General features: G+C 42.5%; 1 protein-coding gene across 1 annotated transcript in view; it reads right to left on the bottom strand.

The window, feature by feature from the left end:
* The window catches only part of DLD (dihydrolipoamide dehydrogenase), a 30,270-nt gene extending 25,329 nt beyond the window's left edge, over positions 1-4,941 (bottom strand). The window contains exons 1-2 of the mRNA XM_009453977.4: positions 4,375-4,941; positions 2,397-2,475 (exon numbers count right to left, since the gene is read on the bottom strand). Coding sequence (XP_009452252.2) covers positions 2,397-2,475; positions 4,375-4,500 — 205 coding nt within the window. The 5' untranslated portion in view covers positions 4,501-4,941. The remainder of the gene's footprint in view (positions 1-2,396; positions 2,476-4,374) is intronic.
* Positions 4,942-19,903: the final 14,962 nt, after the last annotated feature.

The raw sequence follows: 19,903 nt of genomic DNA, 5'->3' as shown, positions 1-19,903 counted from the left end.
TGTTGGATGTTTGTCTCCCTCAACTGAATTGTAAGCTCTATAAAAGCTGGGTCTTGTCCGTCTTGCTCACTGCGGTACTCCAGTAGTTAGCCCAATGACTAACACATAGTAGATATTAGTATTTGTTGAAATAATAAAAGAATGAATGAATGTAGTGAATGTGAGTGATATAAGTGCTATAAGTTTAAGTGTCACAAGTTTGATTAAGTGCTGTCATGAAATAAAACGTCACATCAACAGTAACACACACAACTTTGCAAATTCTGATGAACCTGGTTCATAAGGCTATTCAGACATCTCTCAGATGTTGTAACCAAGACTGTATCATAATAAGATTTGAACTCCTCAGGAGAGTCAATCAATACTCATGTAAGGAAGAAAACTGAATAAAACATTAACAGTGTAGGCTCTGAAGTCAAAAGGATTCTCCCAGCTCTGTCATTTCCTAGTTAAAAAACCTAACTCTTCCATCTATAAAATGGGGAGAACAGCAGCACACAGGTAGTAGAAAGGCCATGAGGATTAAATCTGTGCCTGAGACAGAGTGAAGCCCTCAATGCATCAGTTAATATTATTGCTGTTGTAGCTGGTTACTTACTTTGTACAAGACACCATACTGGATGCTTTGCCACAGAGCAGTAATTAAAACAGACCAGGCCCCAGTGTTCATTCATTCAATAAATATGTACTGATTACCTACTATATCACTTTAGATACTAAACAAAACAGTCAGTCACACACAGTCCCTGTCCTGATGAAGTTTGCATTCCTGAGGAAAAGACAGTAAGCATGTACCTCAGATAAAATACAAGTATGTGTGTAAAATGCTTGTTACTGCATCCACTCAAAGCTTTTACACACTTTACACACATGGGTACTAAGTGATTTATGATTTACTCAATGTAAAGGGATCACCAAACTGATTATGGAACACTCAGCCTCATTCCACTAAAATCTAAGTACTGGCTCAGGGTCTGCCTGGCAAATAGAAGGCACTGAATAATCTCTGCTGAGTGATGCCAAAGGTATAGAGTTAGCCATGAAAAATATCCTTTAGAAATGAAAATCTAACATTTCTCCTGTTATGTGAGTTGAGAAGAATGAGATTCCTATTTAACAAGAGACAAAGTGGGTAAGAGGTCCAACTTTTCCCTTCATCATCATATTAGCTTTTTTTTAAAAGGATTTCTTGATCTGTTCAAAGCTAGGATAAATCACTCACTCACTGTTAGTCATGGGTTACTAGAATCCTCCCCCTACCCTTCCTCTAGAAATAAAATATCCAAAATGATAATGGTTGGATAACAGTTGAGGATACAGGATTAAATTACTTCACAGAATGCAGGGAGACTGATAGTCACAGTTCGCCCAGATAATGATTTCTATAACTGAAGCTTTAAGACATCCAATGTTACTTATAATCCATATGGGTGAATTCAGTAAATGTCAAAACAGTACATTGCAAATAATCAATATCCTTGGTACTGACAGGTCAAAATACTTCAATATAATCCTATTAACTTTCTGTTTTAAATACTTAAAAAAATAAAATGCATATCCTTTACGGGAACTTCAAAAATATAAAAAAAGTATACAGGAGAAAATTCCATGACCCATAGCTTCCTTTTAGATCCTGCTAATCTTTAAAACATGCTTTTGATAAACCCATGAAGACTTTCATTCAGGATGTCAAGAAAGTCATCTCATCATTCTAAACAGTGTTAAAATAACCAATACAACCTTACTCAACGGACAAAATTAACTTTTTAAATGTAAACATATGAAATTGCTGCCCTGCTCAAAACCTTTGTTTCCCATCATACTTGGAGTATAATCCAAACTACTAGACCTGCCTTACAAGGCACTCCATGATCTGTCTCCTGCCTACCTCTCCGATTTTACATTCCATGGGTTTCTGCTCCAGTCATACCAGCCTTCTTATTACTCCTTAAACTTCACAAGCTAAGTCCCACCTCAGGCCTTTCTCAGTGTTGTTTCCCTCTGCCTGAAGTAACCTCACTCCCCCACTTCACTCAGGACCCTGCCCAGACATCATCTCCTCAGAAAGGCCTTTCCTGACACTGTATCTAAAATTATCTCTCTTCCACCCTATTACCTGCTTTAATTTTCAGTTACTTCCCAAAATATTTATCCATTACTTATATATTGTTTGTCTTCTATCACCAAATTACAAGTTTCATAAGAGCAGGGTTTTTTTACCTTGTTCACCGCCTGGAACACACTAGCTCAATATACATTCAAACGAATAAATACATGAACAAATGAACTATAAGACACTTAACATAAGTTATTCCAATATTCACTTGCTTTTACATTGAAATAGAAAGGAACTGTCAGCTAATGTGATGAAAAAAATGTTTTACTTAAGTACTTACTCGGCTGATCTGCGTAAGTTCTCAGAGGCACTGCAGAAAGTCCCTGTAGGCCATGAGATATTCGATTGAAATGGCCTCTCTAGAAAAAGAAAATGTTCCTATTATGTAAGATATGAATACAAAACATAGAACTACTGAAGGTTGATGATAACAGAACAATTTTGGGCAAACGTATCAAGCGAGGATTATTAGTGTATCTTCTTCCACTGCCACACAGAAGCTACAGATCAATATCCCCTCTTTGACAATAACTAATCATTTAAACTTTTCAGCCTCAGCTTGCCACACCCATCTTTTTATTATCAATAGTCAACAAACCATCTCATATTTAACTTAATTTTAAAAACGTATTCAATGGTATTTTTATCCAATTTTCAGAAAACATGGCTAATTATTAGTGCCAGGGATCATTTTAATGTCATAAAGCTCTGAGCCGGCCGTGGTGGCTCACGCCTGTAATGCCAACACTTTGGGAGGCTGAGGTGGGCGGATCACCTGAGGTCAGGAGTTCGAGACCAGCCTGGCCAACATGGTGAAGCCCCGACTCTACTAAAAATACAAGAAAATTAGCCGGGTGTAGTGGTGGGTGCCTGTAATCCCAGCTACTCGGGAGGCCGAGACAGGAGAATCACTTGAACCCGGGAGGCGGAAGTTGCAGTCAGCTGAGATAGTGCCATTGCACTCTAGCCTGGATGTCAGAGTGAGACTCCGTCTCAAAATAAATAAATAAATAAAGCTCTTTAAGTTCTAACTTAAATACTTGAATAATCTATACATGATAATCCTTTTACCTGTAATTTTTGTTTCCTAACTCTAAGCTAGCGTGTATATACAGTCCGTATTTACTTAGAACAATCTATGAAGATGTTCCTGAGACATCAACTAGGAATAGCAAATTAGACAAGGTAACTTAGGAAAATGCACCAAGTAATGTACTTACGTTCTGGTGCTACTACAGTTTGACAAATTGCATCATAATCTCCCTAATCTCTATATGTGGATGGCTACCATTTCCTAAGGGCAATGAGGCAGAAAGCAAGCAAGCAAATAACCCCTGCTCACAGCAGGAAAATGGGCGGCAGTGACAAAACCTACACTGATGTTTCCAGTTCCAAGGCAACTCTTAACATTTGAGGTCAGGACAGCAAACCCAAAAAGCAGCAGATTGACAATCCTGAGTTTCAGTCCCACCTCCGCCGCTGCCTAAAAGCATGACTTGCAGAATGTTACATTAACTTTTGAGAACTCAGGTTCCTCATCTCTGAAACAAAAGGGTTTGATCGCTATATTATTTTTAAGGTCTCCACTAACATAGTACCCAGCCACGGTGCCACATACACACAATTTGGCTGTATCTGGTAAGCAGATTAAAAAGGAGAGTTGTTCTGATAACCTGCTGCAATTAAAGATTTAAGCCTCCAGGAAGTCGTGAGAGATGGCAATGAACACCAGCTGAAAGCTGCCAACACTGACAAGACCTTAGGGGAATTCCGAGGGCTATCTGTTGGAGCTGACTGGGTCTAAACCATTCAAGAAGTGACCCCAGGGTTACCTGCCCACTGCATAAACTTAGGCCACTCAGGTACCAGAATTAGGATGAGAAAAAGGCAAATGGTACAAAGAGCCAGACTATACGGGACATGGGTGGCTTACACTTCCTCCAAGGTAGAGGCCTATGTGTGACCGGGATGGCCCTCGGCCCAGGCTTGGGGGTGTGGCATGTGTGACCGCCGGCCGTCACACAACCCGAAAGGACTCGCCACAGCCTGGGCCCAGCCCAGTCCCTCGCCTGCAGCAGGATGAGCGGCCGCCTCGGAGCCCAGGGCCGGGCTGAGCCGGTGCAGAGGCGGGGCCAGGGGTGGTGCGGCCCAGGCGCCCGGCCTCCGCCAGCCCAACAGGGTTAAGCCGCGTACCGGACCCACTGAGCGGGACCTTCCGTGCCTCTGGCTCAACACGACCTCACCTACTCGGCCCTCACCTTGGCCAAGGAGCAGTACACACGACTCCAGCTCTGCATTTTTCCGCTGTATTTTCCTTTCCGCCAATACTTCCACCTCCGCTGGGCGCCTCCGCCGCTCCGCCAAGGTCTCCCCTCCCTGCGCATGCACAGGCGCAGCTACGTCATCACCCGGGAGCAGCGCGATTGGCCCGCGCGGTTTTACCGCACGAGGCGTTCCTGTCAGGCTCGGCGTCGTACGCTGTCGTAAGGAGCGCAGTGCTTTGTCGCAGCGGGGGTGGTGGTGGGAATGCTTTAGGGGCTGGTGCCAAAATGTCGAGCTACAATGTATTCTTATACTTAGAAGATGAAATAAACAAATAAAACTAGCGTTTGCTTAATGCACATTATCGACAGTAAAGCGTGACAAGTTCAACAAGCTCTTGGTTGTGCTAGGCATTCCTCGGCACTTCCTACAGACATCTCATTTCATCCTTGCAACAACCATATGGAGTATTATTAGTATTTCCATTTCTTGGATGAGACCCAGAGAGGTTAAACAGTGCCCCCAAGGTCTCACAAAGGAGAGATAACTGCGGCCCCGAGGCCAAAACCTTTCGTATTATCTACTGCTTTATACTCGCTCCTCTCAAATGCCATATAAGGGATGGGGCTACAGATTTTGGCATCACCAGCATTCTGCTCTAATTAGCTAACTGACAATACGTAGAAAACACACTTTCTTCTATTTCTTTAGTTGAGAAACACATCTCCCTGGTAAAAAGAGAGTGGGATGGTGGATGAGATTTCAGGTTTTGAGAGAGAATCTGTTGGAAAGGGTTGAAAAACATTGTCTTCAAGATTGAGCACGAAAGTCTAAGGTCTCATTCTTGCCTTGCAATAAGTCTATATAGTGTGAATAAACTTAATTCTACATTTATTGGAAGTCTACCACCCAGGCCTTGTGCTGGGCTAAACACTGGTTAGAAATTACTGCCTATGTTCAGATTTAGATATGAATAATTAAATTTAGTGTTTGTTATAGAGACGGTATTGCTGGCAGCTCTGTCCTGTGACAGGGTCCCAGGCTCCTTTTATCTCGTGACTCTGCCATCATCAGAGCTTGCCTTGCATCTTTCATTCAAGATGGCTGCTCCAGTTTCTACAATCATATCCCCTCATTCCATCTGATTACAAAGCCACACCTAGCTGCAAGGGAATCTGTGAAACATAGTCCTGTCAGCTGAGTGCCTAACTGAAATTGTATTAATAAGCAAGATGAGATGAAGAGAAATTGGGGGACATTGAGCAGCCTCCACCACACAGATGGGGAGAATTGTCTCCTCTCCAGCTTCATGGCAGTCTTTGACATCTGGTCTAGGAGTTATTGCTCCATATGCACAAAATCTCACAATTCTTTCCTGAACTTCCTTGGGCTTTGTTCCCTACTCCCTTGTCCAAAATTACAATATCATATTTTTATTTTTAAAAAATGAAACACTTCCATCCTTTCCAGCTGTCATTCACAAAGCCTAGGGGCTCAACCCAGTATGAGAAGTCAGGCAGGAAATAGATTCCTTACTGCACTCACCATATTTCTCCACATTCCTCCTCATCTCTTGTACCAACTATACCTCTTCTCCTCTCAGCTAGAACAAAAGCCACAATGCATATAAATTAATGCAAACACACTGGAGGTGGAGGGAGCGATGTCAACAATGGACAGCCCACACTAGCAGTGTTTATATTCCAGCTAAGGAATATAACCAGAAATTGGACCATACTTATTTTGCTAACTTGATTTTTTTCACTTAAAACTATCTCATGAGCAACTTTCCATATTCATATTGTGTCCAGAATTGGTGGGTTCTTGGTCTCACTGACTTCAAGAATGAAGCTGCGGACCCTCGCAGTGAGTGTTACAGTTCTTAAAGGCGGCGTGTCCGGAGTTTGTTCCTTCTGACGTTTGGATGTGTTCGGACTTTCTTCCTTCTGGTGGGTTCGTGGTCTCGCTAGATCAGGAGTGAAGCTGCAGACCTTTGCGGTGAGCGTTACAGCTCTTAAGGCAGCGCGTCTGGAGTCGTTCATTCCTCCTGGTGGGTTTGTGGTCTCACTGGCTTCAGGAGTGAAGCTGCAAACCTTCGCGGTGCTACAGCTCATAAAGGCAGTGTGGACCCAAAGAGTGAGCAGCAGCAAGATTTATTGCAAAGAGTGAAAGAACAAAGCTTCCACGCTGTGGAACGGGACCCAAGCGGGTTGCCACTGCTGGCTCAGGCAGCCTGCTTTTATTATCTGGCCCCACCCACATTCTGCTGATTGGTCCATTTTACAGAGAGCTGATTGGTCTGTTTTACAGAGAGCTGATTGGTCCATTTTGACAGGGTGCTGATTGGTGCATTTACAATGGCTGAGCTAGACACAAAAGTTCTCCAAGTCCCCACTAGATTAGCTAGATACAGAGTGTCGATTGGTGTATTTACAAACTCTGAGCTAGACGCAGAGTGCTGATTGGTGAATTTACAAACCTTGAGCTAGATACAGAGTGACGATTGGTGCATTCACAATCCCTTAGCTAGACGTAAAGATTCTCCAATTCCCCACCAGATTAGCTAGACACAGAGTGCTGATTGGTGCATTTACAAACCTTGAGCTAGACACAAAGTGCCGATTGGTGCATTCACAATCCCTTAGCTAGACATAAAGATTCTCCAAGTCCCCACCAGATTAGCTAGATACAGAGTGCCGATTGGTGCATCCACAAACCCTGAGCTACACACAGGGTGCTGATTGGTGTGTTTACAAACCTTGAGCTAGATACAGAGTGCCGATTGGTGTATTCACAATCCCTTAGCTAGACATAAAGATTCCCCAAGTCCCCGCCACATTAGCTAGATACAGAGTGCCAACTGGTGCATCCACAAACCCTGAGCTAGACACAGGGTGCTGATTGGTGTGTTCACAAGCCTTGAGCAAGACACAGAGTGCTGATTGGTGCACTCACAATCCCTTAGCTAGACACAAAGGTTCTCCAAGTCCCCACTAGACTCAGGAGCCCAGCCGGCTTCACCCAGTGGATCCTGCCCTGGGGCGGCAGGCGGAGCTGCCCGCCAGTCCCGCTGTGTGCCCGCACTCCTCAGCCCTTGGGTGCCAGTGGGCCGGCACTGCTGGGGGACCTGGCACACCCTCTGCAGCTGCTGGCCTGGGTGCTAAGCCCCTCACTGCCTGGGGCAAGTGGGGCCGGCCAGCCGCTGCGAGTGCAGGGCCCACCAAGCCCACGACCACCCGGAACTCTAGCTGGCCCGCAAGTGCTGCACGAAGCCCCAGTTCCCACCCACGCCTCTCCCTCCACACCTCCCCGCAAGCAGAGGGAGCCGGCTCCAGCCTTGGCCAGCCCAGAAAGGGGCTCCCACAGTGCAGCAGCAGGCTGAAGGGCTCCTCAAGCGTGGCCAGAGTGGGCACCAAGGCCGAGGGGGCGCCGAGAGGGAGCCAGGGCTGCAAGGGCTGCCAGCACGCTGTCACCTCTCAATATTAGCCTACTTCTAATGACTACTGAGTATTTTGGGACATACCCTAATTTATTCAACTATATTTTATTATTAGATATGTAAGCCATTACCAATTTTTCAATATCGTGATTAGCTTATCACTAAGTCTTTGCACACATTCTTTATCACTTCCTTGCAGTAAATTCCCAGAAGTGGAATTGCTAGGTCAAAGACAAAGCATATTTTAAAGATTTATATTGTTTCTCACTTATTTTATTTTATTTTATTTTATTTTTTGACGGAACCTTGCTGTGTCACCAAGCTGGAGTGCAGTGGCTCGATCTCAGCTCACTGCAACCTCTGCCTCCCAGGTTCAAGTGATTCGCCTGCCTCAGCCTCCCAAGTAGCTGGGATTACAGGTGCCCGCCACCACGCCTGGCTAATTTTTGTATTTCAGTAGAGACAGGGTTTCACCATGTTGGCCAGGATGGTCTCCATCTCCTGACCTCGTGATCCACCCACCTCGGCCTCCGAAAGTGCTGGGATTACAGGTGTCAGCCACCGCACCCAGCCCACTTATTTTAATTCTTAACAGTGGTTACCTTAAATGAATCAGAAGTTCTAACTGGCAGTTTAAGGGGTTCATTAAACCCCTTAATTTAAGTGGGTTAATGGAGATGAGTTATTCATTATAATTGCAATAAGTCAGGCAATCAAAATATTTGAAAAGCATGGTTTTTCAAAACACTTCTTTTGCTGGTTTAAGAAAAAGGAAATATTAAATACAATAGGCTATATTTCATCGAGTTTTTTTGTACAGTTGATAATATAATGACAAGAGCATGAGTTTTGGAGTTGAAAAGGTTTATGAATTCTTGCTCCTCAACGTAATAAATAAATGTGGAAACTTGTAAACATTTCTTAACTTTTCTAATCTTCAGTTTCTTTAAAGGTAACACAAGGTGCTAGCTCCCACACGACAGGTTGTTGTAATTATTCAGTAGATGATATACGTACAAGGTCTAGCCCGTGGTAAGCATTTAACCAACATCAGTTCCTTTCTCAAGCCCTTTCCTCATATCAAACTATATCTTAATTCCTTGTTGAGCCAGTGTAACAGACTCAGTAAGTCTTAGAAGAAAATGTACGTTCATAATGCAAATGGACTAGAAATTTAAATAATCAACAAAGTGCCCACAATTAAGTGTTCCATCCAAGGACAGAGCCAAATGGGGATTCTATCCTTTTCAGTCTCCTTCATTGGTTCTTCTTCATCTAACCTCTTAAATGTTAATGTTTCATAAAAACCTATCCTTGGCCGGGTGCGGTGGCTCACACCTGTAATCCCAGCACTTTAGGAGGCTGAGGTGGGTGCATCACCTGAGGTCAGGAGTTCGAGACCAGTTTGGCCAACATGGCAAAACCCCATCTTTACTAAAAATACAAAAATTAGCTGGGCGTGGTGGCGTGTGCCTGAAATCCCAGCTACCTAGGAGGCTGAGACAGGAGAATTGCTGGAACCCGGGAGGCAGAGGCTGCAGTGAGCCGAGATTGCGCCAGTGCACTCCGGCCTGGGCAACAGAGCAAGACTCCATCTCAGAAAAAACCTATCCTTAACTTTCTGGTCTTTTCATTGTACATTTGCATTTTGGCCATCTTATCCATTTCCATGGCTTTGGCACCTGCCTACATACACTAATAACACTAATAACTTCTAAATCCTTATCTCCAGTCTTTCTAGAATTTGTTGTTTTTTTTTTGTTTTTTTTTTTTGTAGAAACAGGGTCTCGTTTTGTTGTCCAGGCTGCTCTCAAACTCCTGGCCTCAAGCGATCTTCCTGCCTCAGTTTCCCAAAGTGCTGGAATTACAGGCATGAGGCACAGCACCTAGCCCTTATCTTCAGTCTTTACTTCTCTCCTGATGTCCAGTTGCATGTTTTCTCTCTTTTTCTTTTCTTCTTCTTTTTTTTTTGTTTTTGTTTATGACATGGTCTCACTTTGTTTTCCAATCTGGAGTGCAGTGGAATGACCTCAGCTCCCTGCAGCGTCAACCTCCTGGGTTCAAGTAGTCCTCCTGATTCAGCCTCCCATGTAGCTGGGACTAGAAGTGTACACGCCATACCCAGCGAATTTTTAAATCTATTTTGGTAGAGACAAGGTCGCACTATGTTGCCTAGGTTGGTCTTGAACTCCTGAGCTCAAGCAATCCTTTCACCTTGTCCTCCCAATGTGGTAGGATTACAGATGTAAGCCACTGCACCTGGTATCAATTGCATATTTTCAACTGTCTGCTGAATATGTCTAACAGTTATCTCAGTTTCAGTTATCTAACATCTTAATATAAAATACATACTTTTTTATTATGATTAATGTTAATAACACCTCTAAAAAGCCTATATGAAAGATTTTGTAGCCATTCTCAACTCCTCTCTTTATCCCATGTCTAACTGGCCACTGCTTTAGTTAGATTCTCTAGAAGCATAACCAGAAACAAGAATTTGAATGTAAGAAGTTTATTTGATGAATGATGCAAGGAAGCACCAGTAACTAGGAGATGGAAAAGGGATGGAAACTATTTCAGATACATTAATTAGTAGATTATCACTTGTTGGGAACAAGCCCCCCAAAATCTGGTCATAAACTGGCCCCAAAACTGGCCATAAACAAAATCTCTGCAGCACTGGGACATGTTCATGATGGCCATAACGCCCATGCTGGAAGGTTGTGGGTTTACCGGAATGAGGGCAAGGAACACCTAGCCCGCCCAGAGCGGAAAACCACTTAAAGGCATTCTTAAGCCACAACCAATATCGATCTGTGCCTTAAGGACATGCTCCTGCTACAGTTAACTGGCCCAACCTATTCCTTTAATTTGGCCCATACCTTCGTTTCCCATATGGGATACTTTTAGTTAATTTAACATCTATAGAAACAATGCTAATGACTGGCTTGCTGTTAATAAATACGTGGGTAAATCTCTGTTTGGGGCTCTCAGCTCTGAAGGCTGTGAGACCCCTGATTTTCCACTTCACACTTCTATATTTCTGTGTGTGTGTCTTTAATTCCTCTAGCGCCAGCGGGTTAGGGTCTCCCCGACTGAGCTGGTCTCAGCAATCACTGTGGGCAACTGGGGCTCAGACTCACTGGAGGCATCTGGGAGACAGCATAGAGCATGCTTCAGAGTTGCCCTACCCAATCTATATTCATCAACTTCCATCAGTCATTGAATGAGAACTGATTCCAGGGACTTAACTCTCTACACTTCTCACCTGCCCCATAAGTGCACAGAGTGAGTATCAGCAGCCAGAGAAATCTCCCAGGAAAAGTTTCTGATGCTTGCAGTAGAAATGCTTTGAGTGAACATGCAGAGGAGAACTGAATGCTAAGAGGATACAGGGGAGACACTCACAAGATCTGTGATAATCACCAAGTCCTATAAATTCTGAATGTGAGAATGAGAGTGAAGGAAACATTGAGATGGCTCCAGAGTTGCTAGCTTAGACAGCTGGTAGAGAGTGAAACCAATGCAGAAATAGGCAACAGAGGAGAAAGAGCAGCCTTGGAAAAAGATAATGAGTTATGTTTTTTTTTTGAATTTGAGATGCCAGCTGGACAACTGAGTGGAGAAAAGTTATTGGAGCACAACTCTAGAGCTTACAAGCTCCAGACGTGGACTCGGAAATTTGCTGGCATGTCGACACATATGGGAATAGATGAATTCAATAAGGATAGCATGTTTTTAAAAAAACGTTACGAGGGAGCATGAACAGGAGCTGAAAATGGAATGTCTGATACAGTGTTGGGCGTGGGGCAAGTCCAGGCTGGAGCGCAGTGGCATGAGTATAGGCTTCTCGCTCACATGGTGTTTGGTAGTTTCTTCTTGAGCCAATGCATGTATTATAGTAGCAGGTTTCCTTGTGCTTTCTCATCATAGTAATGTACTACTTGTAAATACATTTTTCCATTTTCTGTTTTTTTTGTGTTTTTGATATTTTGTTTCATTGGTGTGCTGTATGTTTTCCATGCCCTCACTCCTTTAAGAAAAAAACTAAAAAAGGAAAAAAGCAACATACACCCACACAAAATCATTATTTGTTATATTATTTTTAACTGGGCTCTGTGGTCTTCTAGAAGAGGCAGTTGCACAGAAGAATCCCTCATATAGTGCCACTCTCCTCCAAATTGCCTCAGACAAGAACAAAATTGGTAAAACCCACACAGTGGGACCTGAGGGGTCATTAATTGGCCCCCGCTGTCCTCCAAATTGTTCTATTCCACCTAACCACTGCCCTAACTCCTGGCCTGAAAGTTTTCTATTAAGAAATTGATTCTTATTGCTCCATCTCCAAACATTTTCTATTCCAACAAGCTAACAGTTGCTGGATTTAAATACGATTCTTCCCTTAGGGAAAAGAGGGTAAGAGGATTATTCTAAACTCTGTGTGAAGCTTTACATCATTTGTCCATTTAATCATCACTCCAGCCCTGTGAAGTGGTTTGCCAGTAGATTTTCTTGGATGGTTAGCCAAGGAACTAAGACTGTCAAGTGGATGAAGTAATTGTCATGGAGGGTAACATCCTTTCCCAGTTGGACAGACTTAGGGCAGGGGGAGGGGAGCAGAGTGAGTGGCAAGTAGATAGCAGGTGAAGGGCAGAGGCTGAAAGAAAAGAGGAGCAAACATTGATGAGAAGTCAAAGACACCAGGCTTAGTAAAAGTGCTGTATTGTCTTGAGTATGAGTACTAACCACTGCAGTAATAGTGTTAACAACTTTAATAATCTGAATTTTCTTTATAGCTTGTAAGATCTCTTCATCCATTCACTCCCTCACAGGTCCAGTAATCACTGAGGGCCCACTATGTGTTTGACATTGTGCTAAAAGCCAGGAAAGCAACAGAAAGCGAAACCAGAGCCAGTCCCTGACCTCATGGAGTTTACATCCAGACGGTGTAACTAGGTTAACCAATTACTGCCATATAAAATAGAAGAGTGCAATTACGATAAGCGCTATGAAAGAGCACGGAGATCCAGAAAGGATTTGAACAAGTTGGGCAAGACAAAAGAGCAGAAAAGCCTCTTCTGAGGGAGTGATGCTTGAGCTAATATCCAAACAATGACAAATTATCTGAGCAGGGAGGATGGAATGAGTGTTCTAGGCAATAAACATTATCAACATACTCATTTTACAAATAGGAAAGAATGTTATAGAGAGAACTGGACTGACAATCAGGAGACTCAAGTTCTAGACCTAACTGCTCCTTTACTTTCAGTGCGTGTAATCTAGCGCAAGTCATCTCTTCTTTTTATTTATTTTATTTATTACCTGCACTACACAGATATAGCATATGTCATTTCTTGGCTTCCCAAACCTTAAATTGAGGGGCTCCAAAGTCCCTTCTAGCTATAAAGCCTACAGTCCTATTTAACTGAGCTGCAAAGAGCTGGCTTATGAAGAACTACATAATGGTCATAGTAGCCTCACACCTGTTAGGATGGCTAATTATCAAAAAGACAAGAGATAACAAGTGTTGGCAAGGTTATGGAGAAGAAGGAACTCTTGTACAATGGAAATGAAAATCGGTATAGCCATTAAGGAAAACAGTATAGAGCTTTCTCAAAACATTAAAAATAGAGCGACCATGTGACCCAGCAATCCTTCTTCTGGGTATATACCTAAAGGAAATGAAATAAGTATCTTAAGAGATAGCTGCACTCCCATATCACAACCTTATTCACAGTAGTCAATATATAAACAATTAAGTGTCCACTAATAGATGAAAGGATGATAATATTCTATTTTATATATGTACATATGTGTTAAATTATATATTATATTATCATTAATAATATTAATAAATAATAATAACAATAATTTAAAAAGAAGGAAATCCTGTCATTTGTAACAACATGAATGAACCTGGATGACATTATGCTAAGTGAAATAAGACAGACACAGAAAGCTAAATAGTATATGATCTTACTTATATGTGGAATCTAAACAAGTCAAATTCATAGAAGCAGAGAGGAGAATGGTGGTTGCCAGGGGCCAGAGGGTGGGTTGGGGGGAATGGTGAGATGTTGGTCAGAAGGAACAAACTTTTAGTTATAGGATGAATAAGTTCTGGGGATCTAATGTTCAGCAGGGTGGCTATAATTAATAATACTGTATTGTATACTAAGAGAGTAAATCTTTTTTTTTTTTTTTTTTTGAGACGGAGTCTTGCTCTGTTGCCCAGGCTGGAGTGCAGTGGTGCGATCTCGGCTCGCTGCAAGCTCGCCTCGCGGGTTCACGCCATTCTCCTGCCTCAGCCTCCCGAGTAGCTGGGACTACAGGAGCCCGCCACACCTGGCTAATCTTTTTATTTTTAGTAGAGACGAGGTTTCACCGTGTTAGCCAGGATGGTCTCGATCTCCTTACCTCGTGGTCCGCCCGCCTCGGCCTCCCAAAGTGCTAGGATTACAGGAGTGAGCCACCGCGCCTGGCCGAGAGTAAATCTTAAGTGTTCTTCACACATACACACGCGTGCACACACACACACACCGGTACTGGTCCTTGGCCTGTTAGGAACTGGGCGGCACACAGGAAGCGAGTGGAGGGCGAGTGAACGTTACTGCCTGAGCTCTGCCTCCTGTCACATCAGCCAAGGCATTAGATTCTCATAGGAGCGTGAACCCTACTGTGAACTGCACATGCGAGGGATCTAGGTTGCCTGTTCCTTATGAGAATCTAGCTAAATGCCTGATAATCTGAGGTAGAAGTTTCATCCCGAAACCATCCCCCTTTCTACGAAACCAGTCCCTGGTGCTGAAAAGTTTTGGGGGGGACCGCTGCTTTATGGGAACTCCCATTCCATGTTTGAGGAATCCACTACAGTTTGAGACCAGACTCCATTAGCAAGCCCAACTGGCCACCCCTGGCTCTCCCGGCCTCTAGCAGCTAGAGCAGGCACGGAACCTAAGCTCTGCCAATCAGATGCATTCACCAGGACCCGAATCAAAATGGGCGGCACAAAGAAACCGTGACAACTTAGAATGCACCCTACTGGCAGCAGCAGTGACTCTAGTGTCAGTGGCCAGTGGTGGCAAGGTAGTGTCCTACTCATACCCTTCCTGTGGAAAATCTCAGCCGGGGCCATTTAGCTTTCTGCCAATTTGCCAAGCTCATTTCTCAAAACTTCATGTTAATTCTGTTGCTATTGGATAGCCTGCCAATAAGTTCCTTTTCTGCATAAGCGAACAAGAGATTTTTCTCAGGCTATTTGCAACTCAGAATTCTGACTGGTACACTACCATTTATTGAAAAGCCGCCACATACCAGACACTTTAAGTGAAGTATTATTAGAAGTCTCATTTTCCTATTTTTTATTAGAAAGTCCTATTTTATTATTAGAATTATTAGTCCTATTTTATTATTAGAAGTCTCATTTGCCTATTTTATAGGCAAGGAAACAGAAGCCCAGAGAATTTAAATAGCATATCTAAGGTCACGTAGCCAGAAGTCCACTTAATCTGCCCCAATCTTTCCTCAGTTATATACTACATCACCAGACACAGTACTAATTGGCAGAGAATAGTGTCCCTGACTCTTCCTTTTTACTACCTCATATTCTAATTGTGGAAGACTTCATCCCTGGCATTCCCCTGTCCTGATTGTGTAACCCAGATTTCCTGGAATTGAATTCTCCCCTTCATTATGGAAAAAATCAGCCCAAATGGATTTCAGAGTTATTGCCATACAACTCACAGCTCTGGGTTTTGTTTAGGGAATAACTGTAATTCACTTCCTAATCATCTTTTTCCTGAGAAATTTCATTTTCTTAGATGGTGCTTAAACAACAACAAAATTGTGTCAAAATGCTGATCTAATTAATTGTGGTTGATTTAGTAGATAATAATGAGTCATAGTGTTAACAGTATCTAAGTGAGCAGAGTTTTAGAATCAAAAGGCACCAGCACCTTCTGCCCAGAAGAGGGCAATGTTCTCTCATTATGCTATCTGCAAAAGCTGGGAACTCCAAAAAGGAAATGTGTATACTGTGGTAGGAACCGAAGGATTTACCATTAATGCTTCAAAATGATTCTAAATACAAAGTTATTAGGCCATGATGTGCCATAATCAATAAATCAACAATTACCAAGTGTTTGTTGAGCATTTACTGGATATAAAATATTGCACAGGACACTGAAGGAAACACAAAAAAGTTATCAGCACATCTCCCTGATTTTATAAAGCTCATGATTTAGTTGAGGATATCAGGCAACTATGCAAGCAGTAAAGAAATATCGGCCAGGCATGGTGGCTCACATCTGTAATCCCAGCACTTTGGGAGGCCAAGGCGGGTGGATCACGATGTCAGGGGTTCAAGACCAGCCTGACCAACATGGTGAAACCCCATCTCTATTAAAAATACAAAAATTAGCTGGGCATGGTGGCATGCACCTGTAATCCCACCTACTCAGGAGGCTGAGGTAGGAGAATCGCTCGAACCCAGGAAGCAGAGGTTGCAGTGAGCCAAGATCATACCACTGCACTCCAGTCTGGGTGACAGAGCAAGACTTGGTCTCAAAAGAAAAGAAAAGAAAAGAAAAGAAATATCAGACAACATGCCATCCTGGGCTGGATTTCTGTTCACACATGCCCCTTTCCACCTTTCTCCTCAAACCAGCAGTAGACATATGACTCACTCCTTTGCCTCCTTGAAGTCCTTATTCAAAAGTTACTTTCTCAGTGAAATCTGTCCTTACCACTCTAATGAAAATCGCAACACAACCCATCTCTGCCCTGCACTGTCATTCTCCTTGACCTGGCTTTTTTTTTTCCCACAGCATTTATCATCTTCTAACATTCTCTATAATTACTTTGTTGTGTTTGTTTTATAACATTTTCTCCTGCCAGTAGAATCTAAGCTCCACAAGTACTAAGATTTCCATCTGTTTTGTTCAGATACATCCCCAGAGCCTGGAACAATGCCTTGCATGTAATAGGGACTCAAAAAAATTGTTCAATGAATGAAAGTCAGTAGGAAAGATAAGTGCTGCAGGAATTTGGAGGTGGGGAGATGGTAAGGGGTCAGGGACCTGGGGGATGTCTTTGTGCGAGATGTAATTACTTAAATTGGATTTTGAAAGGTGGGTAGGATTTTGATAGAGGGAGATGAAAAGTCAGGGAGAATGTGACTCCTGAGGCCTAGAGACATCTGGGCAAAGAGGAATAAAGGACAAAGGCATACTAATTTACCATGTAGTAGAGGGAAAAGGGTACGGGCTTTAGGGTAATGCCTAGGGGTTTGAATCTCGTTGTGCAATTCCTTTGTGCCCTTGGACAAATTTGCTGACCTCTCAATTATTTCCTCCCCTGTGAAATTGAGATAATACTTTCATTGAAGACCGTTAGGACAATTAGAGAAAACTTGTAAATAATCCACCTGGTTCACAGTATGTCCTTAAAGGTAAATTATTATACTGCTATAACCCACTGAACACTTATCAAGCAGGTTTGTTGAATTAACTTTTTTTTTTGAGCCCGGTCTCATGCCCATTGCCCAGGCTGAATTACAGTGGTGTAATCACAGCTCACTGAAGCCTTGACATCCCAGGCCCACGTGATTCTCCCACCTCAGCCTCTCGAGTAGCTGGTAGCTGGGACTACAGGTATGCATCACCGTGCCCAGCTAATTTTTTGTATTTTTAGTAGAGACTGGGTTTCACCATGTTGCCCGGATTGGTCTCAAACTCCTGGGCTCAAGCTATCTGCCTGCTTCAGCCTCCCAGAGGAATTCACTTTCAGGGTACATTTTGAGTCACTTGAGTCTCTACAGGTATTCTATAGTGAATCTTCCATAAAATGGATTAAAGTAGTTGCCATGAAATATGAGTCTTTAATGAGCTCTAAGAGCAAGTATTAATTGCACTTTACATTTTATAGAATTCTGTCACAGACATTACCAGTACTGGTCTACATAGTAGTAATCCTGACATCGATATTATTATTATCATTACTTCTGATAATAAAGCATGAAACTACTGCTTTAATATGATTGAGTTGCTGGTTGAAGCTTACAAGTCTGACAAGTGATTAAGACAGAACTCATATTCAGAATTTCTGATCCCAAGTCCCTCACTCTTTTTATAAAATGACTGTCTGCCTCTAACCATTTTTACGGGACTTGAACCAACACAATTATACTGTTGATCTGTTCAATCAATTGAAAAAAATCTAAATGGCTCTGAAACCCATAGATGCCTTCTCGCTTCCTTTCTCTCTCTAACTGAGACTGAGATAAGAGGAACAGGAGAACTGGAGTGTATCTCTTAAAGGCCACTTTCTGCCAGCTTATGAAGGATTTCCTCTTCATGGTCTTTGTTCTCACAGAATTTAAACCCCTTCAGGTGGAAATGGTACTTGAGGGAAAATACTTATCTCTTTCAACATATTTCATTTAATATTTCCAGTTAAGAAAGAATTAAGAAACAAAACAAGAAGTGAAATGACCCAAACACCCAAGATCTGTGAATAAATCCACATTGAAGTTGAAAAGTTATTGCTATATCCAAGGATTAAAAGAGCATGAAATAATGTAGGAGAAAATTGCGGTAGGGCGTTAGAAAATCTATTAGGCAGAGAGGAACTGGAGTTTGCTCTTCACATGACAGGGTATAAAGAGGTACATACTGGCAGGTTTAAGAATGAACTAGATATGGCCAGGCACGGTGGCTCAAGTTTGTAATTCCAGTACTTTGGGAAGCTGAGGCGGGTGGATCACGAGGTCAGGAGTTCAAGACCAGCCAGGCCAACATAGCAAAATCCCGTCTCTACTAAAAATACAAAGATTAGCTGGGTGTGGTGGTATGCACCTGTAATCCCAGCTACTCGGGAGGCTGAGACAGGAGAATTGCTTGAATCTGGGAGGCAGAGGTTACAGTGAGCTGAGATTGCACCACTGCACTCCAGCCTGGGTGACAGAGCAAGACTCCATCTCAAAAAAAAAAAAAAAAAAAAGAATCAACTAGATGTAATGGGATTAGATGAAGTTTGAATGCAAGAGCTGTAACTACCATACAAATATAGCTATCCCTACCAATACTATTACAGATGGGTTCTCTGATATGCTATAACAAAGAACATAATTATTATCTGCCACAGATGGGATATTTCTTTGATTCCTATCCACAAACGAAGTAGGTATTTCTTATTTATTTACTTAAGTCAAGAAGATAGATGCTGAAAGACATAATCTCTACAATTCCTCCTTTCTGCATCTCTTAGAGAATTGCCAATTTTCGCTATGCCAACAGTGATACACTTCATCATGATTTTTCTGACAAAATCACCTTTAGCATGTTAAGCTAAAACATGTTCCCATCTAATTTTTTTCTGGAGGCATGTGAAGTCAATTCTTTTAAGTTCATCTTTTAAGTTCTTCTCCCCAAGATGACAAAATTTTATCCCATGGTAGCAATTAATCAACAAATCAACATGTAGTACCCACAGTATGTCCAGCACTATACATGCTGCTGTGAAGAATATAAAAACATATTGTTCTTTTTTTGTTTAATTTTTTTTTTTTTTTTCTGAGATGGAGTCTTGCTCTGTCACCCAGGCTGGAGTGCAGTGATATAATCTCGGCTCACTGCAACTTCCGCCTCCTGGGTTTAAGCAATTTCCTGCCTCAGCCTCCCAAGTAGCTGGGACTACAGGCAGGCACGCACCAAAGCACCCGGCTAATTTTTGTATTTTTGGTAGAGACGGGATTTCACTATGATGGCCAGGCTGGTCTTGAACTCCTGACCTCAGGTGATCCGCCCTCCTCAGCCTCCCAAAGTACTGGGATTACAGGCTTGAGCCATTGCGCCTGGCAATTTTGTTTGTTTGCTTTAATTTTATGGAAAATTTCAAACATACGCAAAACAAAGTAGCATAATAAACCTTCATAAATCCATCACTGAGTTTAAACCATGATCAGATTATGGCCAATATTGCTTTACTGCTCACTTCCCTTCCATTTTATTTTGAGACAAATCCCAGTAGTCATATAATTTCACCTATAACTAGTTCAGTGTGTATCTGTAAAGGATGAGGATTTTTTT

This window comes from Pan troglodytes, chromosome 6, assembly GCF_028858775.2.
Source record: "Pan troglodytes isolate AG18354 chromosome 6, NHGRI_mPanTro3-v2.0_pri, whole genome shotgun sequence".
NCBI classification, from domain to species: domain Eukaryota; kingdom Metazoa; phylum Chordata; class Mammalia; order Primates; family Hominidae; genus Pan; species Pan troglodytes.
Note: the sequence above shows the minus strand (reverse complement) of the source record. Positions and strands in the feature narration are given on the sequence as shown.